At 38.3% G+C, this 27,449-nt stretch overlaps 1 protein-coding gene across 1 annotated transcript in view; it reads left to right on the top strand.

Moving 5' to 3' along the window:
• Positions 1-27,449, top strand: part of LOC147915740 (protein eyes shut homolog) — a 440,056-nt gene that overhangs the window by 320,859 nt on the left and 91,748 nt on the right. The window contains exon 9 of the mRNA XM_087437836.1: positions 1,565-1,785. Coding sequence (XP_087293962.1) covers positions 1,565-1,785 — 221 coding nt within the window. The remainder of the gene's footprint in view (positions 1-1,564; positions 1,786-27,449) is intronic.

Below are 27,449 nucleotides of genomic sequence, written 5' to 3'. Positions count from 1 at the left end.
GTTTGGGTGTTTTTTAATGGTCTCATAAATCATAGAAATCTCTATAGACTTTCCCTGAGATCTGCCTACTGCTGACAGAAGAGGAGGATATTCTTCCATCCTCTATCAGTTTTGTGCTAAAACAGCACACTTGTCAAAGCAGTGAGAGGTTTGCTGTTTCAGGTGTGTGATCAATATCCAAGATGTCAGAGATCCTCAATGAGAGGAAGGTCATAGCCTTGGATTCGCTGAGTCTGCACGTTCATGATAGATCCCAGATTACATTAGCAGTGAGTCACTTATCTTAGGTGTGAAAAGCTCTGCTAATAACTTGTTAGAGTAATTAATATAAATGGATTAGCATATGAGAAAGGATGTGAGAACAAACAGATGTACTCCTATGCTTCATGAGGGCTCTATTAACATCTTGAATATTCCACCCCACTCTACCCAAAGGTAGTCATCCTCTGGGTGACTATATATCTGAGTCCTATATGAAGTACTCAGAAAAAAATAATTAAGGAATGCCTTTGGGAGCAGAGCCTGAGTCACTAAAAAAGAACAAGAGCCCAAATAATAGAATTGGTTTGATCTATTATGGGTCATGGAGCTGCTTTGATGTTCCTAGAATTGCACATCCTTCTGTTCTCTAAAAGTACATTTGCTTTAAGTCAGAACATATTAGTATAAATATCAAGTGATATTACTGGGCATCTCCCATTCTCTCCTCCCCACAGAGTCCTAACTCAATTATGTGGCTCTAGTTTTTGAATTCTTGCAAATTTTCCATTTTAATGTATCGGTAATACCAATTTAAATACTTTCCCACATCAGCTTGGACTGTGTGAGTGTGTTTTGGGGATAAGGACATCAGCGACGTAAACTGCACAAATGCTACTGCATCTGCCTGTCATATGCCCACCACCCCTAAAGATCAGTCTCATTACCGGTTCATCCAGACTCCCATTGCAGCTCACAAAGTCCTCTTGAGGGCAGTTGCATTGTATGTACATCTAAATGAATTGGATTGAATGTATATATGTTGCTGAGGGAAGGAAAGAAGAGATCAAGTAGCAGTTTATATCATGGAAGTGATTCTATCATCATCCTTGTCAATGAGTATAAGCTCTATTTCCAAATATGATCACGTTCTGAGGTACTGGGGGTTAGGACTTCAACATATGAATTGTGGGGGGACACAGTTCAATCTCTAACAATAACTAATTAACAAGGCTTCATTTTCTTCATCAGTTATTATTTGGTAATGTTCACATTAAATTGCAAACACTTGAGTTCCAAAGTACATTTTGAAGTAATCAATCAGCAAATTTTTTTGAATGCCCATTTTTGGTACTAAATTTTATTAGATATTGTGAGAGATACAAAAGAAATGTAAAATCTGGGCACTTTTTTAAAGTAACTTATCTTACGACCTAGTAGAGATGGCAAAACTAGACAATAATTGCAAACTTTTTTACACAGAACACATTAAAGTGTGCAATTACGGAACAAAACATCCTAGGTCTTTCCCCTGTAATCTGACAACACTTTATAAGAAGATTTTTTGTTGTTATTTTTCCCTTAGGTACATTTTGAGTCAATGTTCCTTGGCCATGTCCCTGCAAATGTTAAGATCCATAAGAATGCAGGCCCCATTTATGGGTTCAAGGGCTGCATTCGAGAGCTTCAAGTGAACGACAAGGAATTCTTCATCATTGATGAAGCACTTCATGGAAAGAACATTGAGAACTGCCATGTCCCTTGGTGTGCTCATCATCTATGCCACAACAATGGCACCTGCATCAGGTTAGTACCAGCCTCCTGATCTCAAGCCTATATTGCATGACTCCAAATTCTAAAAATGACAAAAGCCAGCAGTATTGTCATCTGAGTGATGGAAAGAAAGGTCTAGAACTTCCAAGTTTTTTATGCACCCCCTTGGTAATGCACACATTTGGTGGGTACTTGTTTGCTCAAAGGAATTTTTATGCTGTGGCTCCAGTGCCAAGAGATTCCTGACCTCTGAAAATAACTAGGCAACTGGACCTGATTTTGACAATTTCAAATGGATCCAAGTGTAAGTTTACCAAGGAGTTCTACTTTTTGGAAATATGGATGAGAGATTACCATTTGTTGATAATGGTTTTGACGTATTAATTTTTATTGTGTTTTTTTTTTTTTTTGCTTCATCTTCAAAAAAATGATCTACTTAGATCTCTAAGATTAGAGATGGAGAAAAAATACCTATATCTATTTCTTCTTTTTATTTGCAATCCTATATACATTTTTCCTCCTTGAAGTAAAGATTCATCATGCTTATAAGCTCAAGGAGATCTTAATTAAAATTGCTTTCTGCTCCACTAAAATGTCTTAAGTGAATTGACCCTGAGGGAGTCTCATTTAGACAGTGTAGAACATATTCCCAAATTTCTTCAGTCCTCTGAGAAATCTTTATTTCTCAGCTACAGATAATGGCAGAGTGGAAGCTGAAACATGTGCAGATTACAATAATTCAAGTCAAGGAAAAATTGACCAAATCTCACAGGAAATATCTTAATTAATTCACCTCAGTGTCTCTAAGGGGCAAGCTATCAAGCAGTTAATGACTCTGTAAAAGTAAACACCGCTATGCGTAGTGTGGGGAAGAGAAAAATTCCATCAAAACAGTGGGATAGGAACTGGCGAGCAGAGAAGGGCTCTGAAAGTAATCACTGGAATAGAAAATGAAAAAAGAGAGAGAGACTCAAATGGCAAAGACAAGGAACAGAGGAATGGACAGCCAGGATAAAGTCAAGGTGATATATGTACTAGACAATCACAGACTGACTGTAATAAATTTGAGGAAAAGCATGGATTAGAGGAAAAGGAAGAGATCAGCTCTTAGAGTGTCTAAAACTTTTCCTTCTGATTAACTGTGTCTGAGTCTGTGACTTGATTTACACATTTGTAAAATAACAACAGGAATATAGACTTATTTCATGAAGGGAAAGTATAAAACAGATCAAGTTTGAAAGGACTTTGAGAGAGAGCATTTTGAGGCTAAGAGGGAAGATAACTTCCTTGGTCATGCTCACTTTTCTGAAGGAAACAAAATCAGGGCTTTACTTAATAAGTATTTTGTTTTATAATGAACCCATTAATAGCAATTGTTTTTAAAATTATAATAATGCAAAAATTATCCAGCAAGACAACCTTGAGAACCCTGCAGAAAAACTTGTATTTTTGCCTAATTAAGTGAAATAGAAATAGGAAAAACTTCTCCTACTGCCTTTCCAGTGTCTGAAATATTTGGTCATTTAACCTAAATAAATATTGTCAATGAAGTTTTACCATTGATGGAATTATAGAAGTGACAAGAATTGTGTTTTCCCTCTTCCTATATGTGGTGAACAGACTGTATCATAGTCCCCATCATCCTCTGTCCTGGTGTTCAAGCCTTTGCATGATCCCCTCTCCGTCAGTGTAGGTGGGACCTGTGACTTGCTTTTAGCCAACAAAATAACCAACAGGATAGGGTGGTGGGATGTCACTTCCGTGATTAGATCACATAGGATTGTGAGCTGCATCTTTGAAGGAGACTCTCTCTCTTGCTGGCTTTGTTAAAGCATGTAGCAATTTGGGGAAGGTCCATGTGACAAGGCACTGAGAGTGGCCTGCAGCCAACAACCTGTGAGGAGCTGAGAGTGGCCGCTGGCGGACAGCCAGCAAATATTGAAGCCCTCAGTTCTACAACTACAAGAAACTAAAGTTTACCAACAACCACATGAGCTTAGGAGCAGGTCCTTCCCCAGCTAACCCTTGAGATGAGACCCCAACCTGACTAACACCTTGACTGAAGCTTGTGAGAGTCTTATGCAGAGGACCTAGTTAAGCCACATCCAGACTCTTGACTCACGGAAATGATTATGCCTGAGAATAAGATAATAATGTGAGATAATAAATGTGTGCTCTTTTAGGCTGCTAATTTTGTGGTAATTTTGTTATGCAGCAATAGAAAACAAATACACTCTAATTTTCTGCAGAAGTGTCTAACATTGCCAACTTGGAGAAGCAGTGAGAGTTAGTTTTACTTTAGAACATTAATTATCTGAGATATTGTATGCCAAGTACATGTTAAATAAAATAACCTCTTATTTGCATAAATTAAAGAACCTCACATTTTTTCCAGTCTTACTTATTTACTACGTGTTTGAAAATAAAAGTAAAGATAGTCACCCTAGTAGGATAGATATAAGCAGTGCTAGGTTGATTTATACTTTATAGGTTCATTCTCTTAGAGAATGAATCAACAAACATTGGCTGGGGGGCAACTAAGAGCCAAGGAGTACGTGAAACAAAGGTGTATGTTCAAGACACCATCCTGCACACAAGGAAGTTTCACTCTAGTGTGAAGCTTTATCAGCTCTTCAGACCCTAGGATGAATTTTCCACAAAAACATATTTGTCTTCTGTCACATACATTATTCTGACCTTCCACATCCATTTCTCAACCTCTCAACCTTTACTCCAGAGAAATCCACTCAAAAGTCAACTGTTTTGGCATGCGCTGGTCAAGGTCTTCCAGATCTATATGTGCCTTTTTATTGCTATCCAAATGGAGACTTGCCAGCTGTGTACCCAAGAAATAAAACACTTCTTCACATCTTATGAATAATATGATTTCTATCTTTATTCCCAAAGCTTAACTCCCATAAACTACCTCTTGCATCGCACCCAGGACATGCTGCTCCGTGGCAGCTATGACTTCCATTGGTGTGCATCTCTCTGTGCACGCCGAAACCATGAAACATTGGAGTTGATCAGTGTCAGTACAACAAAACAAAAATAGACGTCTCTGAAACTTCATAGTACAGCTCCTAGGAGGTCAAAAGTTTAATACAAGAACACAGAGCACTATAGGACCACAGGGAACATCGTCAGAATAAGAATGTTGTCTGTCACTCTTCTTTGTTTTGTGTAAGCACCAATACCTCACCATACATAGAGCACTCTAGCAGTCTGTATAGTAAACCAAAAGGAGAACCAGTTATATACTGAAGGAGGACTCCCAGTGAGGCCATGAGCAGCTTCAGTCCATCGAGAACAAGACAGATCTAAGAAGTAGGTCACATAAAAGCACCTTCATGACCAACACCCTGCCCCCAGCAGACACATGCTCACACTTGGACTACACTGAGTGGTGTCAAGTTTCCCACCCAAGGAACCTAGAGAAACTGCTACTGAGCCCCATCCTAACTTTGACAAATGCATCTGAACTGGCTTAATGCCTTTGGCAACTCGCTTCCCATCTATGTTGTTGGCCAAAGTCAAAGGTTCCTTTCCTCTTTATGCTGCCACATCATAAAATGGATGTCTCCAAGATCTTCCAAACTTTCTCTTCCAAGCGCTCTCACCCTTTGGGTCTGTTCATGCCATCAGCCTTGATCTCACTCCTGAGCCGAGCCAGACATACTTCTAAACTCCTCTTCTCTTTTCTCCAATTTTCCCCAAAAGGGAGATTGGATGCAAGACAGCTGTCAAAATAGCAGAGCAATTTAAATAGGATACATTAATATTCAGCTTTTCTGAATCCAAAGGGAATGGACAAAGTGACCTGAGGGAATTCTTTTTAGGTCTGCAAGTTTTATTATTTTATTTTCAAAGTAATAGACCATCGACTTTCAGAATGAAAGAGCCATCTTACAAAGACAAGAAGGCGTTTTTACCTCTCTGCTTTTCTGTTTCAAGACGTAGAGATGCTAATGTTTTAATACTGTAGGATGTGTGCATGGTATTTTTACTTGAAAATACAAATAGTAATTTCTCATCACAGTTTAATTGTTCTAGTCTCTCCCAAAGACTCTTATCTAAAGGTTGGGGAATAAAATATAGTGACATAGCTATTTGTGAACAAAATCATCACTAATTGTAGTAGCTTGGTTGACATTATTAACTGTTATTAAGTGCTGTCCCTACATAGTCTACGAAGGTAATCTGCTTACCAGAAGACAGTTTTCCTGTTAAAAAGTATTAAGGGGAGTAACACTTCAGCAGCTTTACTGAGCAAATGTCATTCTGCTTTGAGTGCCATCAGATGTTTCTGGACAGTACCCAACCTTTTTTCATTTCATTTTAAATCTGGGCTAGAATTTTCAAACCCCTGTGGTTGCTCATTTCAGAGAAATCCAAATTGCATGTAGTGAAATTCAGTTTAGAAAAGCGATACAGAAGTGTTATTCTGAGTATCCAAATCTCTATGGACTTGCAACAAGCTGTTTCCAAAAGGGCATAGGAAGGTTAGCAAATCAAATAGATAATGTTTAATTCACTTTCTCCTTTTGGTGCCAGATGTTTTAAAATAGGTTAAACAATAATTAAAAAGGAGCATCAGGTCTGGGAATATACCCTACACAAGCACTGCACTAAAAACGTTCCTCACTGACATTATGGTAAATCATTACTGAGAAGCGAATTTTACACTTAGTCTTAATTTTTACCAAGAGCTAAGTGTGTGTGAATGTCTTTCATCATGCATTGAAAGGCAATAATTCCCATACGTGCATGAATGTGCTTTCTGTGCCTCTAATTGTTCTCATTGCTTTTATTCATCACTAACCAGTGCTACTCTCCACATGCTAGAGCAGGGGTCAGCAAATTTTTTTGTAAAGGGTCAGATAGCAAATATTTTAAACTTTGCACTGCAACTACTCGACTCTGCTATTGTAACACCAAAGCAGGCATTAAAGATATGTAAATGAATGGATGTGGCTGTGTTTCAATAAAACTTTATTTATAAAAATAGGTGGGTGGCAGGATTTGGCCCAAGGGCCACAGTTTGCAGACCACTGGACTAGGGCAACAGCTCAATAAAATAGTTTTATTCCATCAACTAAGAAAATCCAACTCAATTTAATTTTTTCATGTTAAGAGATGTTTTATATATATATAAAACATAAAGATATTATAAGGTATTGGCTTATGCAATTATGGAGGCTGAGAAGTCTCACAATCTGCCACCTACAAGCCGGAGACCCAAGAAACCCAGTGGTGTAGATTGCAGTACGAGTCTGAAGGCTAAGACCCAGGAACGTTGATGGTAAAAGGGTACCGAGGTCATAGCTCAGCAGTCAGGCAGAGAGCGAATTCAGCCTGCCTCCATCTTTTGTTCTATTCAGATCCTGAAGGGATTGCATGATGCTCATCCACATTGGGAAGGGCCATCTGCTTTACTCAGTCTACCAATTCAAATACTACTTTCTTCTGGAAACACCCTCACAAATACACCCAGAAATCACATTTAACCAGTTATCTGGGCATCCTGTGGCCAAGTCAAGTTGACACATATAATTAAATATAACGAGCAATCTCAAAAAATAAAGTATGTATTTCTTAGCGTTAGGGAACTTTCATTGTTCTCAGTATCCAGTGTGAATAGAAGTGAAAGCTGGTTTCTTTCATTCTTTTTTTCAATCCAGTTTTCCGTATTATCTCAATTTCATAGATATCTTTTTTGACATTGATAGAAGTCGTTTTTCATGATTTCTGAGGTATTTAGTTTTCAAATCATTCAACACTTGAAAATGAGGTAGGAACCACAAATTGGATTTGAAATTACAATAGTAACAACTATTACAGAGTACAAAAAATTAGGCTTTGTGTCTTAGCTTTTCCAACTGTTCTGTGATGAGCGGCAACCCCTCACAAAATGTCTGCTTATCTTCGTTGTCATTTCTCAGTGGCATGTAGCTAGCATCACCTGCTGAGTGGTTTTAGTTGTTACTCTGTATCCAGGCCAGATGACCCCTAATCTAGCTCAGCAGTCTACCCTAGTCTTCTAAATACCAAAGGAAAAAAGAGCCTATTTCAGATAAATGTCTCATCGCACATTTAGACTAATAACATCTTCAAATATTCAAACTTTCTTCTTAGTTGCTATGCTTTCTGTCTGCAGTCAACATCTTTGACATTGTACTTGGGATTTAAGTGTCTTTTGTACTAGAGGACTAATTTCTATTTGGTAGATTATTTTCAGCTGTAAAAGTTTGTCCGTGAGCATCCAAACATCTCAATTGTAGGCAACCCCTGTTGCTAGAAACAAGGGGAAAAGGGAAAATATCTAACCAGGTGTCAGGTAAAAACTTAGAGGCATACGTGGTTTTCCCCATTTCTCTCATTGTGTTAATTAATTCAGCATTAAGTTTAGGGGCTGGCCTCATGGCCTAGTGGTTAAGTTGGGCAGATTCCCCTTCAGTAGCCCAAGTTTAGTTCCTGGGCACAGACCTACACCATTCATTAGCAGCCTTGTTGTGGTGGCAACCAGCATACAAAATAGAGGAAGATTGGCATAGATGTTAGCTCAGGGCAAAAAGAGTAAGATTAGTGACAGATGTTAGCTCAGGGCCAATCTTCTTCAGCAAAAAAAAAAAGGCAGTTTAAACTTTATGGGGTGCAAATATAAAAAGTTTTATTTTCTCTCCAGTCACTGATGTCAAACATGCTCTGTAGGATCTATCTTTACTTTCCCTTAATGTAATATCATGCAAGTTCCAGAGCCTTCCATTCATGTTCACATGTTATAAGCATCTGGTTCAACCTACTCCAGTTTAAAACTTCTGTCTCATATCTAGTTTAGTGATCACCAGTCCCCTGCCTAGTTGGATAGACCTCCAGTTCAAGAATTTGAGTGGGGAAGGAATGTGATGTGTTCCTCTTGATGCCTCTCTGTCCCACTTCTGCTTCTAGTTTCTCCAGATTTGAGGCTATCTTGGGGCAAGAGGGATTTGATTGAAAATATTCAAAGGTTTTCTTATTAACGGGTGCCATTATGGTTCCATATATTGTCCCTGTGACAGAAGCTCTGTGCTGGATCTCTTGACATATGCATTTGTGAGTCTTCACCAAGCCCTGCACAGGGGGCCATTCCATGACCCAGTTGGTTGAGAGGAGAAATGTTCTCCGGTTTCGCTCCCCCAGACTTATGCTCCACAACTTCTCACCTGCTAGTGGCCCCGCACCCAGTAGCAGAGCTAGTTTACTCTGAAACTAATGAAGCTTAAGAGGACTCCACCTTGCACAGGTCTTTCTGAGCCCTGGGACTTGCTAGGAATTGCATTGGGTTGTTACAGGTCTCTTTTGGAGGGGAAACCATGTTGCAATCAGGAGGCGTTTCCACATAATTTCCTGTGAAGAGCCTAAAGAGATTTCAGAGAAACAGACCTGAATCTCCCAGTGTCCTTGTAATTTATTGTGATTTCTTTTCTCATTCTAAATAAATATTCACTTTTATACACGATTTTGTATATGTATTTTTGTATCCTTTTTGTTATAAAGGATTATATACCAAAAATTCTAGAAGCTTTGGGCTCCAAAAAATCTAGACTCACCTCTGGGCAACAGGCCATTGTCTTAGGCAGAGTCCTAGAATCTTCAAAAAGTTATAAACCTGGCTTTCATACAAATATATGAACACATGCCAAAGATTTACTTATCTTATTAATGAGGGAACCAGCTTGATGGTAAAGCTGGTTGAAAGAGAATTCTAGAGACTGAGCATATACAGGCTCTGAATGAATGCTGAAATAAGATGGCTAGGTTAGAGATAAAATTGGTGAGTATCCTACAAAGGAATAAAATGTAATTTTTGTGGTTTTCTTTTCTACCAGTCTGTGCTCATCTGCATCTCCATCAGACAAAAATCTACAAGTTAGCATGTAACTTCACAGAGTCTGGGCCCAATCAATAGGAAATAGTGAGCTGGATAAAAGTGCATTCTTCTAGAGAATTATGTAATCCTTGAGCAGGCCTGTTAGATAGTACGCTAGTGTGACATTGAAAGAACATGAAGTAATCCTTTTGTTTTATTTCTAAGTTTTGAACTTTTTCTGAACACCAGCCAGCTTCTGCATTACCAAGAAACAGAAGTCCCAGCTGCTCAGTGCTACCTCTCTGCTTTCCCTAAATTTTAACAAGCTGGAGGTAATCATAAACAAAAGAGTACTTAGAAAAATAGACCCATTTAGGTCTTCCATGGTATGAAAAGGAAATATGCCAATGCTACATATTAGGAAAAAAGAAGAAACAGGCAAGTTTTAGCTCCTTATTCCTTAGACAACATGCAGTACAACACAACAAAATATTTTGGTAAATTTTTTCCTGCCATATCCATGTATCTTTAAGGCCATCCATCCATCCCTTCTTTCACGCTACAAGCGTTTGCAGAGTGCCCCCTTTGTGTTAAGTAGTGGGATGAGCACAGGATTTACAAGATGGATAAGCCGTGGAATCTTTTTCTACATACTCTCTTGCTTATGATAATCTTGAGTTTGTAAAACATTAAGGAATGCGGAATAAAATGTGTTTTTTCATTTATACATTTAAAGGGCAGTCTTAGGTTAAAACAGCCTAGATTTCACAGCCTGTTGTTTATCTTTTTGATCTCATTTCTTTCCCGCATACTACAAGTGCCAGGTATTGTGAAAACGGATTGATGTGGGGTCATTTATTCTTGCTTGGAGAGTGGGACTGAAGCTGCAGGGTTTTTAGCTGCTTATAAAAGTGGATCCCACATTTGGAAAGCATAACTCTTACCAACGTAAGTGTCACAGGGTTCTTGGTAAAGTATAAATGCAGCTTAAATTGATTTTCTAACCATTTTTATTGCTGCCATCCTTGAGTGCAGCAACAAGCGTTGGGCATTTGTTTTTACAGGGCAGAAAGCATTTAGGTCTTCTGCAAATCAGAGTTCCACTGAAGTCATGATTGCAAATGCAATTATATTTAAATGAGATTAAACATGGAAGAAATTGTGTCATGTACATCAAATTTGAAAAGTCTCAAAGAGTTAAATGTTTCAAGGTTTGACTAATGGAAAAGACCACTATCAAATTCCACACATCTTTTTTACATTATATTTATGCAGCAAGGTCAAACAAGTAGGTGGAAAAGTCTCATCTTCCATTTTCTCTACCCTTAGGTAATAATACATGGAGAACTCATTTACCCTGATTGATCTGCCTGGGCATAAGAGACCTCTCTGGCTTAAATCTCATCTGAAAACTCTCTTTCCTCTCCTTTTCTAATAGAATGCTAACAGTTTTTTTCTTCTCTACTTCAAAGAACAAGCAAGCAAAATATGAGCTGCTAATGTTTTCCTTGACTATTTTGCTTCATTTCAAAATCTATTAACGGCTTTTTAGTAGGCAGTTATATGTTAAAATTGGTTTGTTTTGTAACTAGCAGCATTTATTCTTATTTTAAATCTACATGGCTTACCACTTACACATTGCATTTGTACACCAAAAAAAAAATGATTTGGTAAATTGTGTTAATCACTATGATTTTTACATATAATTAGACATGCCACTGTTAAAATTGTGTGAAAAGTTTGACAAACAAAATGAAAACAGAGCAAAGTTAAAGCTGGAATAAAATGTGAGATATCTGGAATATCTTGGCTTAGGTTTGCAAAATGCTTTAAATGAGGAGTTTAAATAATTAATTTAGGAAGAAAACAAACTGATCTTTCTGGTTCAACAGGAGACAAAATTCCCAAGCTTTACGTTTGTTCCTGGGCCATTTGCTGGCATAGTACGTACCTTAGGAAAGTTGCTTAACCTTTTATTCCAGGAAAATGAAGTGAAAATTGTTCCCACCTGCCTACCTAAACCTCAAGTGATTTGGAGCCAAAAGTGAAAATTTGCTAAAGACTTGAGAGTATAAAGACTAGACAAAAAATAAATTTGGTTATTGTTTGTTGACATTAAAACGCAAAAGTGCTTCAAACAAGTACTGTCCAGATATTAACAGTGCTGATTGCTATGGACCCAACAATTACCAAGTACTGTCTTTGTTTTGGAAAATGATATAGTGGCATTGTTCTGATATGATTTTATCTTAAAATGATGTTAATACATAAAATATTTTTGGAACATGGATTCAGATTTCTGTTTCACAAATAGAAAAATGTGGTATACGTGAGTTAAGAGATTTGTTCAAGTCAACATTGATAACAGAGTCAGGATAAATCATAATCTTCTAGACTTTAAGTCAATGCTCTCTGTCCTAAACTTTGCAATATACATCAACTATTTCCTCCATCACACAAAAAAAGTTAGTTGTCCAAACTAAGTAATTTGGTAACTATTTTCAGCAGTTCTCTGACTTGGGAATTACACGTAAGGACTAGGCTATATATAAAAACTATGGCTTTGTCCTTGCAGACTCATCTAACAGGCAAGAGATCTGCATCTTCTCCTTCTCTCAAGTGTGCCACTAACACTTCTGGACTTCGCTTTCACTGTTTGCATAAAGAGGGGATTAAACTAGACAAGGATTTCCAAAGCTATTTTTCAAAATATACTAATAAGCATTCTTCAGAGAAAAAGGTGGGAGAGGGCAAATTTTTCTGAAACAAATTCATGAAATGTCACATGCCCCATTCCCCTCTTGGAGTTTCAAAATGTATTTCAACATGTTAAAGAACTCTTGTGGAAAATAACTCATTTAACTCTACTTAATAGAAGTTTCTAAACTTATTGCATCTGAAAAAAACACTTTTCCAGGAATACCTATTACCATCACACAGAACACTCTTTCTCAGAAGCAGTGTAAGGAAATGCTGCATCAAATGATACAAACAAGGTCTGATGAGTGGAATTTTTCTACTTTTAAAAGACTTCCAAAGCAGAAGGTTGTACAACAACAATTGGGAATATATGCTGAGTTTTGTACGCTTCAGTTCCAAGAATCTTTTCTTCATTCCTGACTTAACTTGCCATAGGCATCAAGACATGCAGTTTTCTCTTTTCAGTCCTAGATTCATAGGGCTTATGACAAATACAGTTTAAATTCACTAGAAGTGACAGAAAATCATGCCTAAATATCGGAGGTTGGTGTTGAGGTAGAAAATTATCTGGACATTGGAACTATGTGGTAAGGTGATACCTGAATATTCACCCAACTAACTTCTTTCCCCTTTGCTCTCTTACAAATGCTCTAGGGCTTTTTTATTTCCTTCCCCAATCTACCCCACGGAAACAGAAATTAAAGCCTCAAAACTATTCTAGTCCTAAATGTGAGCCACAGATATTTCTATCCATGATTACAGAGTGACGTTTTCTGCTCCCAAGAAGGAGAGAGGACTGGGCTGGAGAAGGGATGGTGGAGAGGACAGGAGTCGAAAGAATAGAGATTTATTGAAGTGGAAAGAAGAAGGACCTTTGTCTTAGGGCCAGGACAGAGGGAAGGGGACTCAGTACCTAGCTGATCTTGAACGTGGACCACCCACTGTCACATTCAGGAGTCCTGGATGCTTGAAATTTCCCTTGAACAGAGGATGAACCACTGTACACCTTGTATGGGATATAGACATGAATGGACACTTTATCTCCAAATGAAATGGGGCTTCGCAGAACCACTGGGGACACCCCACGAGGAGAACAATGGTAAACACTTAGTTCAAGTCTCATATCGCCTCTTCTCTGTGATGTGGGCACAAGTCCTTCCTGAGCTTCTTTTCTCATTTGACTGAAGATCACCCAGACCTTTTTAATTCTAAATATCTAAGAATCGAAAGGCCCTTCCAATGCTCTTGTTTGTAGTCTGGAAGTACATCATCTAATCTAAGCATTAAGGGAAATCTAAATGCATGCTCATTTAAGCATATTGAGAAATATTTTTTATTTTATGCTCTACCGTTGTGTGTATTAAACATCTGTTTCTGTGCATATGGAGAGCAACTGAGAAAGTCTTTTAATATTCTAGTCAGAGGAAGTAAAAATTCAGAGAACGCTAGGATGTGGCACATCATGTTGACAGATGAATCATCCTCAACCTGGAACAGGCAGAAGGGATTACCTGGATGTTCTTGGAGTGCAGTTCTCCACTGGTGGGCTTGCCTTTCCGTCGTCTATTTTACAACTTTGTAGGGGTAGAGGCTACCTTGTAGATTTTTGTCAGATGAAGATGAGAAAAATTTATTTCCAATGAACAAGTACCCTAAATGTTACACTTTATTGCCCTGTTAGACATTAACCAATTTCATATCTAATCCAGCAATCTTAATATTGCTTCTCAAATATTCTTTAAATTAGTTTTGATATCTTACTGATTCCCTCATTAATTACGGAGTTAAATAAAACCTTGACATGCATTCATATTATATTTGCACAATTTACCGCTATAAATTATACTTTATCAGAATTGCTTGTCCACTTTCCTTTCCCTCATTATTTTTATATAAAAGAAAGTAGATTAAAATGAAGACCAAGTAAGGAGATAATCACAATGGAGAATGAGAAAGGCAGCATCAGCCCTCTTGCATCAGGACTGAGGAGAAAGGCATCACTTCTTCTCCAACAGCGAGATGTGCTCCGTCATCCGTAGACTTTCTGTCCTGGGGACCCGGCTGGCGTCATGGGTGGGAGGCCTTTGCAGCTGCACAGGGAATAATGCTAAAAAGGCCTGCACTACAGGCTTCTTGCTCTGATGCTGCCATCTTGAAATTCCTAATATATTATCTTTGATTTTGGCTTTTGTGAGTGAAGTAAGATGAGACAATGGAGCATGTGCCAGGGCCTTGGAGTCCTGCAGTCCTACCACCTCCCCACGTCTCCAGGAAATGTTCTCAGTCACCTGCGTCCCTGCCCCAACCCAGTAGCCACTGTCACCTCCACCCCTGGCAGGGGCCTGGGTGTGGGCACAGGGTGAGTCAGGGTTGGGGACACAACACACCCTGGGCACTGACCACGGGACAGGGTCCCGTGTGTCTGTGGAGACCTGTGAGGTCTGCACTCTCCGTGAGTACCCTCCTGCCTGAGGAAGTGTGGTATTAATAATAAAGAAAGAACACAATACTGACTGAGAAAGAGACTGCCACAAAGCTTTTCTTCTGCTTTTCCAACTAGAGTCTCTGCATTTTCCTCTGAACTGGGCCCCACAAGCTGGCCTTGTGGGGATGAGGAGCAGGGGTTCTCAAAGACACTGGTTGGTATCCAATCCCCATGTACTTGGAGTGATCACTGCAAATATGCTGAGCCAATAAAGGTGTGGAAGATAGGGTTTTCCATTTATCATTGATCCTGCAATCTTTGTTTAGCTTCAAATCTTTGTTTTACTTTTCTCATAATGATACGTGCTTCAAGAACAAAATAAAACTGCATGAGATTATTTAAGGGTCCCATAATAATTACAGGGAATATACAGAATATTTATCACTCTCTATTAGTTAATACAGAAACCCATTAGGTTATTCTTTTTGCCCAGAACTTATACAGTAGATATGAAATAAACAAAAAAATCCTCATGCTCTCCTTTAAAACCCAAAATCATGAAAGCTGGGTTAGAGATACCTTAAATCTGTTTTTCTGAAGTTTTCATATAGCAAGCACCTACTATATGCTAGTCATTTTGCAAGGCATAAAAATAGTACAATAAATAGGACAAACCCTATACTCAAGAACTTTAAGGGGAACGAGGAAACCATAGTGTAATGTATAAGTGCTGGTATCAGGAATTGTACCTATTGATGTACCACTGAAAAATATACCACTATGAAACCATAAGCACAACATACACAGAAGTATAAGTGGAATGCATGAAATTCATACTATATACTTCACAACTCAGTTTTGATATATCACACCATTAGGTAAATACTACATGTTACTTATATACAACCAAAAGCACATTTAATGTAATATAGACCTAATTTTCACATATTCCTACCAAGTTCTTCTGTTCGATTTGCATTAGAGACTAAAACATCTAAAACTGCCAAGTAAGGAAAAAATCCAATGAAATTTCTCAGCTGCCTAACGTGGCTGACTGGAGACTTCATAGTGGTGAACGTCATCCTTCCTGAGCCCATCTTGGGGAGCTTTTGACTGAAAAGAAGACTGAGGTTTACCAGGGGTCATCTAGCAGGAGAGATTTTTATTAGAGTTTTGAGAAATCTCTGAAATATTCTGCCTTCACCTCTCTCGCCTTGTAGAACAGGGGACTGCAGCTCTCATAGCTAATATTCAGACTGAAATTGGACCACATAGATATGAGAAATCAGCTTGACATCAAAGGTTATCCATCTTCCTACACTTGCTTTTCCTGTTCCCATCTCAATTCCATAGGCACTTTTATTTTTTAGTTCCCTTTTTTAGAATAAGAAAAAAAAAAAAATGCTTCCAGACATACCCCTGCATTTTCCCCCATTAGATGTGTCTGCAAATCCAGCTGTGATTCTTTTGTTGTTTCTCAGATGTAGACAAACACGCCACAAGCAAGACTACAGAAATAAAGTATTTTATTTGTCCTTGAAAATATTATAGTATGAGCTACCACATCCTTATTTTAAACAAAAGTTCTCTTCTAATCTTTGCATCCATAATATTTTTCGGATATCTTTGCGGGCCTTTTTCAGAGAATATTCCTAGAAAAAGCAGAGAAATGCCAAACTGAAATAGCAGATATAAAATAGCAGGGAAGTATGGAAGGTTCACACATCTTCATGCTAGAAAGGTCTCCTTTTATTATAATTAGTGAAAGCAGAATAAAAAAATAGCCATCATGAGGCAGTAATTCCAAGACAGCACAGTCTCAGACAGTTTAACCTAAAACTAAGCTGCAAAGTCAACCTTATCAAACACTGCGGAGGAATTGTTTTAACTTACACTGCTGTTTAAACACTATGTGATTTGGAGCAAGTCACTTCATCTCCCCAATCCTCAGTTTCTTGCCCATAAGATGGAGAAGATACCAGTGCCGACTGGGCCAACTCTCCAGAGGTGTAAGAGGCTAAAATAAAACTATTTGTGTGGAAATGCTTTAAATTGCAAAGCACCATCCAAATGCAAGGACATTTTATTATATGGGTGCAGGAGGTTGAAAAAGAAAGAATGTGAAGGCTCATTTTGATTTGGACAAGCAGCTTCTGTACTGCCCGTGGGGATTAATTACAGACTGGCCACGTTTCCAAAATATTCACAGATTTATTTAAATAGTGAGATTCAGAACCTGCTGAAACATGGTGAGTGATCAAAAGTCCAAAAAAATTCTCCAGCCTTGCTTAATATTCACTTGTGTCAGACTCACATCCGTGCTTTTGATGCAGATGTTCAAAGCGAGGTAAATTCTTGTTATCATTGGGTAGCATTGCCAGTGTCATTAAGTCACTGCCTCTCTTTCTCTCCCCTTCAGGGAAATCCTATTATGTAGCTAAACCAGAGTTTTTAAAACATGTCCTATTGTCCTTTAGCACCATATGGGCTACCTCTATACTTTTTCCAGATAACCCCCTGGGAGAGGGGCAGATGATAATAAAAATAGCTAGCCTCAGGCAGTCGGCTTAGCCTCTGCTGCATCCTATAGAAAGTTCTACTGAAAAGACTCTTACTGCCATAGCTGTTGTTTTGGGCAGCTACCACGTTTTAAGTGCTTTCCTATGTTTTGTGAATGGCGCTGAACACTTTATCTCTGTAGTTGATGTACATTTTTAAAGTAGGCATTATAGCCCCTATTTTACAAAATAAGGAAACTGAAGTTCAAAGAGGTTAAAGAGCTTATTCAAGTTCACAGAAGAAGTGGCTGAGCTGGGATTTGAGCCCAAGTCTGTTTGAATCCTATGTCACGTGTCTTTTCCATGTTTTGCTAAATCATCAGATCCTTTTCACATGGTACACGTGATATTTTCTGTTACAGGCTCCATCTTCTGGATCTAACTTACTCCTTCTTTCTAGCTCCTGATTATGAAAGAAGATTCCAGCTATTCCTCTAGATCTTACAAACACCAAGCCAGGTCCAAAAGCTAAACCATGAAGCTATTTAGGTTTTTATGAAGTCAGGTCAATCAATCCAAACGACACAGCCACCATTTTCATCTCCACAAGAAAATGATTTATGCAATAATTGGAGTTGGAACGAATAGAGGTCCTTGCCCATGAACCAGTTGTTAAACGTCGCCCTGCAGACGTTGCCCTGCCCTGTTACATTACCAGTCGACTCTCAGGAAAGAAAGAGGACAATTTGGTACCTGAGTGCTTGTAAAAGGGTTAAACCTCCCCTGCTCATCAAAAATAAAATGCATTTTGAATTTTTGAACCATTTTGTTGAAACTGACAACAAACCACTCAAAAATAAGAATTACAACAGTGCATAAATGCTACCTATTAGATTGGGAACGCTGGGGCAGAAAATCCTTCATTTTAACACGTAGGCATCACACTGTCTTTTCTTCTGCTAGCTGCTACAACAAAGACGGGAAAACGACAAGTCCCTGCCTTCATGATTCTAGTGGAGGAACAATGCTTATCGATAGTGGGCTATCTCATACAAAGTAAGAATCCTGCCCTGTATATAGTAAATACACGAATAGAAAGGCTCTTGTAGGCCAAAAGCACTCTGCTAGCACAGGCAAGGTGATGTTAAGTGTATACCCCCAAGCCATTAAAAGAAATAGCCAACTTAATCTCTGTGGCCTCAATTAAATTTTTGTAGAGGACTTCAAAAACAGATGACAGAAGTATAATCTGGCTTACTCCAATAGGTAGTGTCCAGGAAGCTACGCTAAGCAAAAGTGCAAAGTATTCACCATGGTGGAAGGATTGTTTTATTTTAGAAACCTGGCAGTGTCTGTTGGCATAACATGGCAGCAATTGCCTTACCTTATCGGCTGTGTTTTCATTTTTCTATGGCTCTGTCTACTGTAGCCTGAAATTGTCACTTCACTTGGCTAACTGCTAAATCACAAGCAATAAAGGAGCTGGTTGTTGTTTTAATTGTACTAACAAGAGGAGAAGTATGAGGGGGAAATTCATGTTTCACTCTATTTGCCTTACACTTCTGGGTCTGGTGTTTTGATTTATAGTGTGACTTATGCTGCTTCAAGACTCTGAGCTAAATTATAAAGTCGGTTTTCAGCTTCAACAAATCCTCTCTGTGTCCTGCTGTGTTTCCCTTAATGGCGAGGACTGGTGGATTCCATCTGTGAGGAAGCATGCTTTGCATATGAACAAACACAGGGCAGAAGACGCTGCAGAAAAGAGCTGCAACTTAACAATGTCTTTCCCTTTTGTTGTGTGGTGGTTTTTTGTTTCTTTTAAACACTGAGGATGGAAATCATTGAGTGATTTAGAAAGAAATCTTTTTTTATTGTGTATTTGGAAGAATAATTATTTGATGTTCTGTATGCATATACTTGAAAGCAAAATGCCATTGCTTCATGTAAATCTAACAGCAGGCTTTAAGATCTGAACTCATCTTGCTTAGACACAGCACCTTAAGAAACAGTATGATTTCCTTCATTAAGTAGTAGATAATAACAACAATAAACAAACACATAGGGACAGAGATTGGATTGGTGGTTACCAGAGGGGAAGGGGGGAGGGAGGAGGGTGAAAGGGATAATTCGGTACATGTGTGTGGTGATGGGTTGTAATTAGTATTTTGGTGGTGAACATGATGTAGTCCATGCAGAAATAGAAGTACAATGATGTACACCTGAAATTTTTACAATGTTATAAACCAATGTTACTGCAATAAACAAAAAATTAAAAAAAAAAAAAAAAAAAAAAAAAAGCTGAAGGAGAAAAAAAAAAAAAAAAAAGAAACAGTGGGTTTCTTGAGCTGCTGATTTATACAAAACCCTTTACTCTATTGTTCTGGGTTTGTTTAGCCTGATGTGAACATAAATGCCTCCTCGCTAGAGGAGAGTCCGCTGAGAATACACAAGTATTTCAATTTTATCTCAAATTAAAATGGGGGAGGGAATCAAACTTCCACTGAAAAAACCTGAGAGTTATTGTTCTTTATATTGGCCCAAAGGTAGAATAATATTCTGCTTATATTCTGTTTCTCTAAACTGGATTTAATCTTCCTTCCACTGGGCAGAATAACAAAAACGGTAATAACTTACTGCCACCTACAGATGGGAGGTGAGTCTTTGAAAATGTCTGCTGGTAGCAAGAAAGATGAACCTGGAACTCACACTAAAGACCCACAGGTCACAGAACATAGATCCTACAGGTATTAGATTCCAGAAATGAATACTTCCCTACCATCGGTAATTAGGTTGTGCTTATGGTTTACGAGATTTAAATGAAACTAGAGCTACTAAAAAGGCAGATTCTCCACTAGTATATTCAAACCATTTTCTTCTCATAAAAGTTTCTTCCTAATATCACTGAGTTGTCAGTCACTGCAGCCTAAGTCTTAAGGAGAGGAAGAAAACCCATGGTCTGTGACAAGCCTCGTACCAGTCAACATTTGCCATAAGCTGTTGCCTCGCCTAAAGCCAGAAACACCTCCTCGGCCCTGTGAATAGGCTGCACTGGCAGCCTAAAGTAACGCCATTTTGTGTTATTGGTGCTTGAAGACACAAACCAGTGACTTTACTTGGGTCATATTTGAGGGGTCTCAGATCTCCTTTCCCACATTTCTCAGTGTGCAGTTCATTGAACGTTTGTTTTCTCCTTGCATATACTATTCTTGCACTTATTTTTCAGTCCATTTAATCATTTACTTCCTTTTGTAAAATACAAGAGTTAGTACAGCTTTGCTATATGGCTTGGTGTTCTTGCTTTTTCAAACAAGTATTTATTACATTTTTCTAAGCCTAAATGTTGATTTGGGAAAAAAATTAAGAGAATATACAGGGAGATATTTTTGAAGAAACACTGGAGATCATCTAAGATGTAAAAGTAATGGCTAAGAACAGAATCACACACCTAGCTGGATGATTTTGGACCAAATTGTTTAATGTCCTTGTTATGTTTTTCTCTCCTGTCAAATGGGAATGATAACATAACACACCTCGTAGGGCAGCTACCTGGATGAAAAGAGTTAATATATTTAAACTGTTCAGCACAGTGTTGGACACATGGAAAACACTCAATAAATCTAAGCTATAATTTTTATTATTAGCTAATCCAAACTGACAAAACTAATGCTGAGATAAAATTCCTTGCTTTGTTCCAGTCTCACAATATTAATGTACATAAACTTGATAAATGACATCTTAGTAACAAAATTTTTTGATTAAAAATTTTAAAATTTAATTGTTTCTCTCTTAACGCCATTTGTATGCACCTGCAATTTAAAATTGGGGCATATTATGCGCAAAACATCATAGCAAGAGATTTATCTTCATTGTATCTACCTCTTATACCAAACCTACAAGTAAAACCTGGAGTTTAAGAGATAAAGAAAGCTTGGAAAACTTGCCCTTGGCCAGCAAGTTCCAGCCTTGGAATCTGATTCCAAATTTACATGAGTCCAAAACAGAGGATTCTTCTACTAGAACACATTGATTCTCACTAGTTCACGGTAGAGATGAGGTTCCAGTCCAGTTTCAGGCCCCCAAGAAATTAGCTGAATCAGATACACCCTTTTCTTCACATGGATCTGCTTACGCTATCTCTGTTTAAGCTTTCCACGACCATGTGAGATCCTTCTTCTCTGTTAAAACATTGAAGTTCCTCTGAACTACTCCTGGGTCCTCTTCTCATTATGCCCTACTTTCTCTCCAAAGATGATTCCATTAACTTTCCTATAACTATAGAAATCCATTCCTATAACTTTAAAAGCCATCTATCTGCTTGTAATGCCCATTTTCATCACCTTTATTGTATGAGCCAAATGCCAATGTGATTTGAATGTTTCAAAGGCAGACATGCAATATTCCCTCTTCAGTGGATAGCAGCACCATCTTCCCAGCTAACCAAGCCAGAAGTCTAAGAGTAATCCTCCATCCCCTCTCTTTCTCTCACCACCGCTGCAATCCAGCAATACGTCCATTTCATTTAACGTTCATAATATATTGACAGTTCACACACTCTTCTTCACCTCCACTGCCTTGAACCAAATCAAGATCACCATCTTCTCTTACCTCAACTACTGCAACAGCTCCTAACTGGTCTCCCTGACACCTAACTTGTACCCCACCATGAATTCTCCATCCAGCAGCCTAAATAGTCTCTTTAAACTACAGTTCAGATAATGATCCCTCTCCCTTCTAACATTCTTCAATGGCTTCCAAATATAATTAGAATCAACTACAAATGTCTTGCTCTGTCCTGCAAGGCCCCGCACAGTCTACCAATGGCCAAGACTCTAGCAGCACTTCCTGGCAACTCTCCTTGCTCACTATGGCTGTTTGACAGTTCCTAAAATAAGGCAAGTTCACGGCAACCTCAGAACCTTTCCACTCCCTGTTCCTGCTCCTGCAATAGGCTGCCCGCATCTCTTCCCATAGGAGGATCTTTGTCTTTGTTACATTTCAGTTCAGAAATCCTCTTCTTAATGAAGCTCTTAAGGAACACCATCTAACGTCTGCCCCCATACCACTACAGCCATCATTCTCTCCCTTCACTAAACTTACTTCCTCTGTAGTACCCTTCACAATCTGTGTCTGTTATTACTTCTCTTTTTACTTGTTGAGTGTATGCCTCTTCTAGAAGACTACTAGCTCCATGGAGATGGACTCTACCTGCTTTATTCATAATTTATTCCTAGCACTTAATATAGGAATGTTTTCAATGAATATTTGTCAGCATTCAATATTTTGTTGAATATTTGTTGACTAAATAAATGAATGAAATATATTAGTTGGTGATAACAATAGATTTGATTCCCCACATTAGCACATTAGCTTGGCTATTAGCCATGGCTGTAGACCACATCACTAGATCTACAAAAATTTTTTTTTTTTTTAATTTTTTGTTTATTGCAGTAACATTGGTTTATAACATTGTAAAAATTTCAGGTGTACATCATTGTACTTCTATTCCTGCATGGACCACATCATGTTCACCACCAAAATACTAATTACAACCCATCACCACACACATGCACCGAATTATCCCTTTCACCCTCCTCCCTCCCCCCCTCCCCTCTGGCAACCACCAATCCAATCTCTGTCCCTATGTATCCGTCCATTGTTGTCACTATCTACTACTTAATGAAGGAAATCATATGGTATTTGACCTTCTCCCTCTGACTTATTTCACTTTGCATTATACCCTCAATGTCCATCCATGTTGTCACAAATGGCTGGATTTCGTCGTTTCTTATGGCTGAGTAGTATTCCATTGTGTATATATACCACAGCTTCTTTATCCATTCGTTCCTTGATGGGCACTTAGGTTGCTTCCAATTCTTGGCTATCGTGAATAAGGCTGCAATGAACACAGGGGTGCATGTACCTTTGCAAATTGGTGTTTTCAAGTTCTTTGGATAAATACCCAACAAAAAATTTTGAAAGGTTTTGTCCTTGACATAAAGAGAAATAAGCAAGAGGATAAGTGTGTGTCGTTTTTGAAGTCTCTGCTAGTCGAAAATCAACCTAAAGTTTCTGTGTCTCAGTGGGTTGCTCTGACTTCTGTGTAAAGGTTAGCATTATCATACATAAAGAATTGTTTCTCCTTATGTCATACTTAGATTTTATGGTAAATGTAAGTTGTGCACATGATGGCCTTCAACTGACTTCATTTTTTTATTAAAAACAGGACTTTTTGATTGTTTGTGCCAGAGAGAGTGATACTTTAGAGATGCTAGGTGCTTTTCTTTCAGATGATCACCACCTATAAAGGTACTCTATGGTTTCACACACATCAAGAATCCTGTAACATCATGTGGAATAAAGATTGGTTAGACTATGCCTTGAAGAAATCACTCAAGAATATTTTAAGTGAGAGCATAATATATATAGTATGCACACAAGATTTTTCTTTACATTTTAGACTTTTTGGTATAAAAATGTGTCAAGTCTATAGTTTCTAATAAGTAATTTTAATTCATTGAACCTTGAGAAATAGCTTTGCACATAGCGTGCACTCTTCATCCTGTCAGCAGACATTTATTGAACTCCTATTATTTAGTACTAGAAAAATAGCATTGATCCTCATTATTTGTGGATTCCATATTTGGAAATTCATTTACTCGATAAAATTTATTCAAGACCCGAACATCAGTACTCATGGTGTTTTTGCAGTCAGTCACCAACAGGTGCAGAGTGGTGAAAAGTTCGACTCACTTGATATGCACACTTCACCTGAAGGCCAAACAAGGTGACAGTCTGCTTTCTTGTTTCAGCTCTCACCATATAAACAGGTGTATTTTTTGTGGTCTATTTAGTGCCACGTTTTTCACATTTTTTGCTTTTTGTTAGTGAATTCACTGTTTAAAATGCCCACAAGCATAGTACTGACATGCTGTCTAGTGTTCCTGAGTGCAAGAAGGTCACATGTTACATAAGTTTTGCTCGGGCATGAGTTATGGTGCTATTGGGGATGAGGTCAATGTTAATGGATCAACAATATGGTACATTCAGAAAAAGGAAGGGGAAATTCACCGAGCAGCAAGTGAGGCCAATCCAGAAAGTGCTCAAGTAACATCTACAGTGTATGATGAAGCTAAGGAAAAGTGACTAAATTTGTGGATTCGTGAGATGACACCAATAAAAAAAGCGTAGTGAAGAGCATTGTTATAAGACTAAAAGCCAAAGAAAATTAGTCACATAATCCAGGGTCAGGAAAATGTTGAGCCCTTTTTTGGTAGTGCCAGCCAGCTTGTACATTTTAAAAGGTGATACACGTAGAAAATATTAAACTTGCAGGCAAGACAGGTTTGCAGATCAGGAGTCTGTGGACCAATTTTTAAAATACCCCCTAAGTGTTATACAGAGAAAAGTTTATGTAGAAGAACAGCTTTTCAACACTGATGAGACAGGCTTGCTTTACATGGATGTTGACAAATGAATCTATATAACGCAAATAGTGTTTTGGTTGATGAAAATGTGACCAGAAGCCTACAGGAACCTAACTTCATATTTTCCCTGGGAGAAATAGTTCAATATTTGCTAATTTAGAGTTCATAGCAACATTATAGAACATAAGTACCAGAAATAGTGAGATTCAACTGTACGTCTCTTACCTCCAGAGGTCACAGTCTGGTGGATGAGAGGCATATTCAGCAGACAATTATATAAATGGCATGTATAATGCACACAATATATATTTGTTGACTGAATTAATGAGTGAATAAAAAGGCAATGAAAGAAATATGTATAAGAAATGAGCAGCAGGAATCACCTAGCCTAGCCTGAGAACCGAATGAAGAATATCTTCCTGAAGGAAGGGTCACTGAATGGAATATTTACAGAGAAAAGAAAAGTTACCTATAAAAAAGAGTTGCACATGCAAAAGTATGGAAGGAAGATAGTCTAGAAAGTTTGAGGAATTCCAAAGAAATCAATGTGCCTAGAATATAGGATGCTTATAGGAGAATGGTAAGAGTTGAGATGGGCAAGGAGCCAGGGGCCAGACTGAGTTTAAGTTGTACACTAAAGGTAATGAGTAATAATGACCTGAGTAAAACAGATATTGTTCTATTCTCATCTTTTCTCCTGACAGAACTGTGTCTACTTCTGTCTGGTTTTAAAAGTCCCCATTGACGAGTTCTTAATTTTCCGTGTCAATTAGACATATTTTTATGGAATCTCCACTAGGAATAGAATTTAAATACTCACTTTGTTTTAGTATATTTAAAAAATCCCAAGTTACTGTAGGTATCACATTGTTCTCATTGGATAATTCTGAAAATCAGAACTAATGAGAGTGCACGGATAATAGGTACACCACACAAAGTAGAAGGGAAAAATATATATATATACATATATATGTATAAGTGTGTATATATGTATATATATTAGGAATTATGGAACACTACTTAAATGCCCAGATGCAGAAAGATTGCCTCTTTAAGCCAGTAAAGAACCTAAACCTAGTTCCTTGAACATTATGCACTGTTGTCTCTATTTGAAACTAAGTTAATAGAATGGTCTTGATTGAAAGCTTGAATCAAATTAGTCTTTTTTTCTTTTTGTGAGGAAGATCAGCCCTAAGCTAACATCCATGCCAATCCTCCTCTTTTTGCGGAGGAAGACTGGCCCTGGGCTAGCATCTGTGCCCATCTTCCTCCACTTTATATGGGAGGCCGCCACAGCATGGCCTGACAAGCGGTGCATATGTGCGCACTCGGGATCCGAACCCGGGCTGCCAGCAGCGGAGCTCACACACTTAACCGCTACGCCACAGGGCCGGCCCCCAAATTAGTCTTTTAAAAGTGGTTTAGGAGGCAGGGAGAGGGAGAGAGGGGAAAAGGAATGGACACCTTGTTGGGAGCTTCTTGTCCCTGGCGTCACTAGCTTGCTACTGGAAGCAGGTGTCAGTGTGGCCGACATTGTAAAGAGAAGCTACATGGTGGAGGAACAGGCTCTTGTCTCACATTTCTGAGAGACAAAGAAATGGAAAGGCATGTTCTCCTCCAGTGCACAAAAGGCAGAGATAAGTGCACAAGCTCTGACGAGGTGATTGAGGTTGAGAATTCCTCTTTTGGGAGAAGAAGGAGGAAAAAGGCATATCCCTCTCCACACAATGGCAGCTACGACAAAGAAATGACAGCACAAGTGTTCTATGCAGCCAAGGATGATTAATAATAAAGGAGAAGCCTGGAAGCACTGTTGGGTATTTATCCAAAGAACTTGAAAACACCAATTTGCAAAGGTACATGCACCCCTGTGTTCATTGCAGCGTTATTCACAATAGCCAAGACTTGGAAGCAACCTAAGTGCCCATCAAGGGACGAATGGATAAAGAAGCTGTGGTATATATACACAATGGAATACTACTCAGCCATAAGAAACGATGAAATCCAGCCATTTGTGACAACATGGATGGACATTGAGGGTATAATGCAAAGTGAAATAAGTCAGAGGGAGAAGGTCAAATACCGTATGATTTCCTTCATTAAGTAGTAGATAATAACAACAATAAATAAACACATAGGGACAGAGATTGGATTGGTGGTTACCAGAGGGGAAGTGGGGAGGGAGGAGGGTGAAAGGGATAATTCGATACATGTGTGTGGTGATGGGTTGTAATTAGTATTTTGGTGGTGAACATGATGTAGTCCATGCAGAAATAGAAGTACAATGACGTACACCTGAAATTTTTACAATGTTATAAACCAATGTTACTGCAATAAACAAAAAATTAAAAAATAATAATAATAATAATAAAGGAGAAGCCTGGAAGCTCTAAACCAATATAAAAGCAAACCTTTTGCATTTTCTTTTAGTCTCTGGGCTGTGCCTATGTATTTAACATTGTTTTAATCAAATGCTTGATGTATTTTTTGCATCATTTAGTTCAATGCATTTTTACTCATGAGTCATTAGTGCTGTGTTTAATACTCCATCTTAATAAAACCTCAGGAGGATGCAACGGGAGTAAAGAAAGTACTTTCAAATGAATATTCTACATAAGACTCATTACTGAAAACCTTGCTACATTGGCCTAAATAAACAATAACATATGTCATGTCCTTCAGTATGAATCAGCTCTGTTTTCTCTACAATGATTCAATAGAAAAGAACCATTTTATTAATCTCACAAAACTGAAGAGCTTAACGCAAAACATACTCAAGGATACCTTTGCCTCAGAGGGCA

Source organism: Ceratotherium simum, chromosome 13 (assembly GCF_057802395.1).
Source record: "Ceratotherium simum simum isolate JZ-2026a chromosome 13, ASM5780239v1, whole genome shotgun sequence".
Lineage (NCBI taxonomy): Eukaryota > Metazoa > Chordata > Mammalia > Perissodactyla > Rhinocerotidae > Ceratotherium > Ceratotherium simum.
The sequence above is the reverse complement of the archived record's forward strand: the minus strand, read 5'-3'. Positions and strand labels throughout refer to the sequence as shown.